The 7508-nt window shown below is 40.1% G+C and overlaps 1 protein-coding gene across 1 annotated transcript; it reads left to right on the top strand.

The window, feature by feature from the left end:
* Window positions 1-58: 58 nt before the first annotated feature.
* On the top strand, window positions 59-3749 carry LOC127427732 (E3 ubiquitin-protein ligase RNF181). The gene is made up of 6 exons (XM_051675523.1): window positions 59-205; window positions 848-946; window positions 2356-2489; window positions 2742-2857; window positions 3098-3172; window positions 3303-3749. The coding sequence occupies exons 2-6, from the start codon at window positions 861-863 to the stop codon at window positions 3360-3362; spliced, it is 471 nt and encodes a 156-aa protein (XP_051531483.1). The 5' UTR covers window positions 59-205; window positions 848-860; the 3' UTR covers window positions 3363-3749.
* The last annotated feature ends 3759 nt before the right edge of the window (window positions 3750-7508 follow it).

Here is a 7508-nt window from a genome sequence, read left to right as displayed (position 1 = left end):
GTGGTGTTTCCAAACGCAATCTGGCAACCCCAGTCCTATCGCAAATCTCGCGATAGTTTGTTGTGTTCGCGCTGACAGAGCAGTGTGAAACAAGTTTCCATCACTGATGATCAGCAATTTCTAAACAGTACTGTAGGTGAATTTGAAAGACATTAAGGTTGCCATCGAGTTTCCTTTAATATATTTGACCTTTTAAACGAATAAGGTTAGTACAGACTTTTTGAGATTTAATGATGTTTGCTAAATCAGGTTAACTTTGTACTATTATGCTAACCAGCTAGCAGTGTATTGTGTTATTTATGTCAGCTTGTACTTTGAAAAAGCCTTTCGATCTCTTGAATGCTTAAATCCGGGTGTTTTCTAGCAGTGCTTTTCGTACACCTAATATCTTTGTATCTCTTGTAAGAATCTGCCATAGTTCCTGCAAAGTAACAACAGTTTAATTATGGTGTATATAGTTTGATCATAGTAACAACAGGTTAAGTAATTGGCTTTAATATAGTTGGATTAATGAAATAGATAAATACAAGTCTTTATAAAACAATTCGTTATAAAAAGAAAAGAAAAAAGTAGTAGCCTAAACACAAGTAAAACGTATACAACTGCCTCAGTTATAATAAAAATGATTATTTACTATGGATTTACATTTCTGCCAAAATACTATAGCTAGCCTAGTACAATAAGTGTTACTATAGTAATAATACCATGGTAGATTTTTGTGATGCTGTTTACAGTTCCTGGACAACTGTTGTATGAGAGTCAGACACTCGGATCATGAATCTTTACCACCATTCCAAGTTGTTGTTGTTGTTGTATATAATCCATGTTTAATTTATGTATCCATCAGGTTAGTTAAAAAAATGGCCTCATATTTCGATGAGCATGACTGTGAACCCACAAATCCAGAAGAACAGTACCGACAGAATGCCCTGCTGGAGCTTGCAAGGTAACTTGAAAGACAATTCCATCGTTGTGACAATGACATGTTCTAAACATCTGCTGCTCATTGTAAATCTTTACACCCTTGTACCTTATAGGACTTGTATTCAAATAATGTTACCGCAAGACTAGGGTTGCATGATTATGAAAAAATATGAATTGTCAATTGTGTCCCTTTATTTTGTAATCACGATTATTATTCTCAATGATCATAATTTACATGAAAATATTTATGTATTCTTTACGTAGACAACACTTCCAAAAACAAGCTGAGAACCGTGTCCCTTGATTACTTCATTGCTGTTATATTTTAGTGGGGGCATTCTAGTTTTGTCACGGCATTACTGATAGGCTTATGTGCTCAACACACATTTCTGTGATTGATCACAATGCTCAACCACTTAGAGAAATATTGTAAATACAAAATTTTGGTGCAGCAGAAGTAGATGTAAATGAAATGCTGACACTTTTTTACGATTTGTAAAATAAATATTCCGGGTTCGATACAAGTTTAGCTCAATCAGCAGCATTTGTGGCATAAAGTTTATTACCACACGAATAATTTCGAATCGGCCCTCGTTTTCTTAATAAAATAAAAAATTGAGGTTACAGTGAGGCATTTACAATGAAAGTGAATCGGGCCAATTTTTGGAGGGTTTAACCTGTTCAACTCTGTAGACCCGCCGGCGAGTCAAAAAGGGGGCGCTACTTCGCGAGAAAAGTTTATGCTTATAATGCTCAAGTCCCTGTATACATAAGCCAGGCCTATGTGGTATCGTTTGAAAGCTTAGAATCTGAACTTTCATAGATAACCATCACTTCTGCATTTATGTTACGTTAAATAACAAAATAAAGCCTTAAAACATCCGTGTCGCAAATAAGTGCCACCTAGTGGTTATGTGGTAGAAATATTAATATAGCACTTAAATAGACAAATCATATATCAAATTAAAGCTCTCTTTCTCAGGAATGTGACTGGTTTATTTTGTTGCACTAATGCCACAGTTTAAAAGATTTTCAAAAGAACCACGAAGTTAAATATGATATTTTTAAGACACCAAATAGAAACGTCTCTTTTATGCGCCGATAACTGTTGCTGAAGACCCCACATAGTTAAAAACTTTTTATCAGCTTTCACCTTTTCTAAAAAATTAGCCATTGTTTACTTGTCTGTGAGCTTGCTTGTGTGAATAATCCTTACTGTAGATGTCCAGAACAAAATATGCAGTCCCGCAGGAAAAGCATACTAAACAGATCATCAGAAATATATGTTATTGACTGTTAATGATAAAATGTTATACATACGCAAAGGGGAGAATCACAGCTTTCTCAGTATTATGCAAGACCAGCCTTTATAGCTATTTGAATGAAACTGTAATGATCCTAACATTTTCAACAATTATTTTGTGATTGTAGGTCTCTAATGCAGGGCCTCGACATAGACTCAGGTTCATTTGATTTGTCGGATTGGGGCCAGCGTCTTCCTCCTCCTGCAGCAAAAGCTGTGGTTCAGAGCCTTCCTGTGGTCATCATCTCCCCTGAACAAGCTGGTGACACTCTATTAATTTATAATCAGCTCTTATTCAACAATGACAGTGTTAAGAAAGCAAATCATAATTGCACAGTAATAATTGGGAACATTTGTAAATGGGAGTAAAGGTAAGTGATGATAATGGTAGATATATATTTTCTTGTGCTATGGTATTGGCTGCAATTTTTATTGAATTAGATACATTTAATACTTGGTGTCCATGTCTGCCATTCTTCTGGAGCTCTCCTGGATCACTTTCTTTATGTGGCAGATAAAGGACTGAAGTGTCCGGTGTGTTTACTGGAGTTTGAGGAGCAAGAAACAGTGAGAGAGATGCCCTGTAAACATCTGTTCCACACAGGGTGCATTCTGCCTTGGCTCAGTAAGGTAAGTTTATATAAATGATTAGTAATATAGCTAGAAATGAAGACCAACACTATGCAGTCACATGAAGCAGCACACAGTAAAGTGAATATTTGTTTCAAGGGAGATCACAGGTTTGAGTGAGTTTGAGGTGAATGGTTGAATCTGTGTGATAAGAAATAAGACTTAAATAAAAGGAATGTATATTGTAGATGTAGATTGTTTCGTAGTTTGGCATTATCATGTTACTATGTAACATTACAGACCAATTCATGTCCTTTGTGTCGACTTGAACTACCCACTGACAATCCAGACTATGAGGAGTTTAAGAAAGATAAGGTAAGAGTGTGGTCATAGCTGTTTTCGTATTTAAGTGAATTTTGTGTCATCTAGTCCTTTGTGCATTCATTTATTCATTTGGCAACATGAGAATGTATCTTAGAATTTATTCAGAATGTATATTTTACAGGAACGAAGAAGACAAAGAGAACATAGACTAGAGGATCTACACGGAGCCATGTATACATGACCTCAGCACCTCAAATACTTGAAAATGAATGCAGATGATAATGATAGTCTGAACTTTCAGTTTGATGGAAGTCAGAGTTCACTGTGCAGGGACCAGGCTTTAAAATGATTTTGTTTGCTTGAACTTGAAAAAAACAGCACAGTTTTAAATGTTATTCCTTTTAAGACTGCTTTTTGTATGTATATGCACTGAGAACTATTCGTATGAAAGATGCCACTGTAATGTAACCTTTGGATTTTATTAAATGTTTTATTAATCAATGAAAGCAGTTGCTTTTATGCTGTTAGTATGTGTATTTCCAAAAAAGTTGGGACATAATGAAAAATGCTAAAAAAAAGAAATAAAAAAAAAAGGAGTGATTTGTATATTATATTCACCCTTTGCTATATTGAAAGCACTACAACTAAACATATGATGTTTTACCTTGTGAATTTAATTGTTTTTCTGAAAATGTACAGTAATTTCAAATCAGTTGATTGCAACACACTCCAAAAAAGTTGTGACAGGCAGTGTTTACCACTGTGAAACATCACCATTTCTTCTAATAATACTTAAGCATTTAGGCACTGAAGACACAAGTTTAAGTTTAAAAAGTGGAATTTTCCCCATTCATCCATTATGCAGGTCTTCAGCTGCACAATTGTACGGGGTCTTCGTTGCTGTATTGTGCACTTCATAATGCACCACACATTCTCAATTGGAGATGGTCAGGACTGCATGCAGGCCAATCAAGCACCCGCACACTGTGCTTATTCGGCCAGTATGTGGTTTGAAGTTTTCCTGCTGAAAATGCTGGGACATCCCTGGAAAAGACGGTGCTGGATGGCAGTATATGCTGCTCCAAAATTTTTACATATCTGTCTGCATTAATGGTGCCCTCACAGATGTGCGTGTTACCCATGCCATGGGCACTGACACACCCCTGGCCCATACAGACACTGGCTTTTGGACCTGACGCTGATAACAGCTTGGATGGTCCTTTGGCCCGAAGAACATGATGGCTGTGTTTTTCAAAAACGATTTGAAATGTGGACTCATTGGACCAAAAAACACTGTTCCACTGCTCTAATTTCCATCTAAGATGAGACCAAGCCAGAAGAAGTCGGCAGCACTTCTGGACAGTGTTGATGTATGGCTTCTGCTTTGCATAGTAAAGTCTTAACTTGCATCTGTGGGTGCAGTGGCGAATGGTGTTGACTAACAAAGGTTTACTAAAGTAATCCCAAGCCCACATTCATGATATCCATTACAGATGAATGATGTTTTTTAAGACAGTGATGTCTGAGGAATCAGCCCTTTACACACTGACATTTGAACTATATTGTGCACTGTAGAGGGTGAAATGCCCAAAATCCTTCCAATTTGTCTTTGGGGAACATTGTTCTCAAAGTGCTGGATTATTTGCTGAAACATCTGTTGGCAAATTGACAAGTCTCTATTGATCCTTGCTCTTGAAGGACTAGGCAATTTTTTGAGGCTCCTTATATACTATGACACAATTGCCTCACCCCGCCCTTTGTAGTGCGGCCAGCATTCGCAATGTCTCCGTCCCTTCGTCTCAGGGAACCGAGGTTACGTACATAACCGAGACGTTCCCTTATGACTCAGTACACTTGACATTGCGTGCTAATGCATATGGGGAACAGAATCCCATCACGCCACAATACACAACATAACCTTCCAGAGAGGAAACATGACACCGCAGTCCCACAGGACGGCGACCGACATGAGTATGCCGCAAGTGAGTGACCCACATGTTGCGCCAGGAGGGGAGAACTCAGAATGAACTATAGTCATATAGTGTGAATTAATCCCTTCACGAACCCAGTCGGGAAGGGAGTTTATTTATAAAGAAAGTATTGTGACTTTATGGTAAATTACAATGGCCTGATGCAGGCGGTTGTGTAAAATGATGGGGAGTCCGTACTTAAGGGGTGCCCCCCTATGTCTGGAAAACGAAACTGCAAGCTCTCTAAACAGGACTTGTGAAGAGAGAGAAGTTATGTCAAGGTTGTATGTGTTTTGAGAAGACCATCCTGCTGCAAAACATATGTCTTGTAAAGACACACAGTTCATCCATACCCATGAGGAGGCCATGCCTCTAGTTGAGTGTGCTTTAACACCAATTGGGCAGATCTTACCTTACAACTCGTAAGCCAGGGCAATCGCATCAACGATCCAGTGAGAAAGTCTTTGCTTGGAGACGGACATCCTCAATAGCACACAAAGAGCTGATCAGACTGTCTGAACTGGCGGGTGCGCTCAAAATATGCACGTAGCACCCGCACAGGACATAACAAATGCAAGGATTGTTCCTCATCTGAATTAAATGGAGAAGGGAAGAAAGCTTGAAGGTGAGCCACCTGCGCTCTGAAGGGCGTGGTTAGAACCTTAGCCTTTTCTGGGTTTGACAGTGGCTTTTGAAAGACTGGGGTGAAACTCCAGACATGAATTGTCAATTGATAGTGCATGTAAGTCACTAACCCGTTTAACTGAGGCCAGAGCCAGCAGTAGTGCGGTCTTAATGGAGAGCATACGCAAATCAACATAGTCCAAAGGCTCGAAGGGGGGTCCTGCGAGCGCTTTTAGGAACAAAGTTACGTCCCAAATCGGGACTCTAGCCGGCCGAGGTGGATTTAATCGTCTTGCTCCTTTAAGGAACTTTAAATCAAAATGTAAAGTGAAAAAAGAGTTACAGAGAATTTTAATCATGCTTTCCTATAGTGGCGCTGGCTTCAGGTGTGTGATACGCAGATATAGTCGCCACATAAACTTTAAGCATTGATAGCGTGAGTCCTGCGTCTAATTGCTCTTGAAGAAATAAGAAAATTTTGTGTATGGGGCAGTTTACTGGATCTTTGCCATGTGAAAGACACCAATCAGTGAACACATTCCATTTTAGCGCATAGAGGCGTCTCAAGGATTTCGCTCTGGCCTGTAAAATGGTGTTCATGAATGAATGCATCAGTTCTGATGTGTTTAGTGCACTCCGTTCAGGCGCCACACATGCAGGTTCCAACGCTTGGGACTCGGACTTTGCTAATGACAGAATGGAGGCGGCGCACTGGGGGAAGTGCGTACTTACATTTCGCCAGCCATACATGGGGCCAGCGTGTCATGGCAACATATAAACGCCACTACTGTTGTGTTGTCCACACGAATCAGAATGTGGTGATTCACAATATCAGAATGAAAACCTCTCAAAGCTAGAAAGACAGCCAATAGCTCCAGACGGCTGACATGTCATGGCCGTTTCGCACCTGTTCCCAGGTGTCAGAAGTCGGGCATCCATTACACATCATGCCCAAACCTGTGTTGGATGCATTTGTGGTCAGCACTTTCTTTCTGAAAACTTGACCCAGCATAACACCCTGTTGGTGGGAGGCTGGCACTGTCCATTGTGCTAGAGCAGCCAGACAGTGGCGAGTTACCGTGATGCACAGGAAAATGAAATTTATTCTGTGGTAATGTTTTTTTCAGTTTGAACTGAAACAGACACAGAAGAATGGTCTGTACGTGCTCGTTCACGAGGTGCGCATGCATGAACTCCTTAAAAGGAGATTTACTGGCTGGGGAAAAGTGTGCTTTTTGCCAGTTAACATTAGACCAGATTTTCCATTTGGCAAAGCCTGTGTTCGCTCAGTAGTGCCTCTGATTGGCTAGTAATAACCAATCGCTGAGGTAATTGAAAACACACATACAGTTCATTATCAATGGGGCGAGAGCTGCATCAATACATTTCGTGAATGTGCGAGGAGCCAGAGACAGACTGAAATGAAGGACTTGAAATTGATACGCAGTTCCCTCAAATGCGAATCTAAAAAGCTGCCTGTAACACGGTGCAATTGGTACATGAAGTACGCGTCCTTCAGATCTATTGACGGAAATGAGTCCTGAGGACGGATGTGCGATAAGATCTGTTTCTGAGTTAACATTTTGAATGGGCATGTCGCGAGCGCGCGATTCAAGCGTCGGTGGGACAAAGCCCGCTGTCCTTCTCCAGAACAAGGAATTAACAGCTGTAAATCCCGCTGTGTGTGTCGCAGTCTGTGCACGCAACACTGGCATATCATGTGTTCAGACCATAGATTGTGCTCGATCGTTGTAAACACCAGCTCTGACACATCCGTGAGGACTTGCTATGCA

Source organism: Myxocyprinus asiaticus, chromosome 3 (assembly GCF_019703515.2).
Source record: "Myxocyprinus asiaticus isolate MX2 ecotype Aquarium Trade chromosome 3, UBuf_Myxa_2, whole genome shotgun sequence".
Taxonomy (NCBI): Eukaryota; Metazoa; Chordata; class Actinopteri; order Cypriniformes; family Catostomidae; genus Myxocyprinus; species Myxocyprinus asiaticus.
The sequence above is the reverse complement of the archived record's forward strand: the minus strand, read 5'-3'. Positions and strand labels throughout refer to the sequence as shown.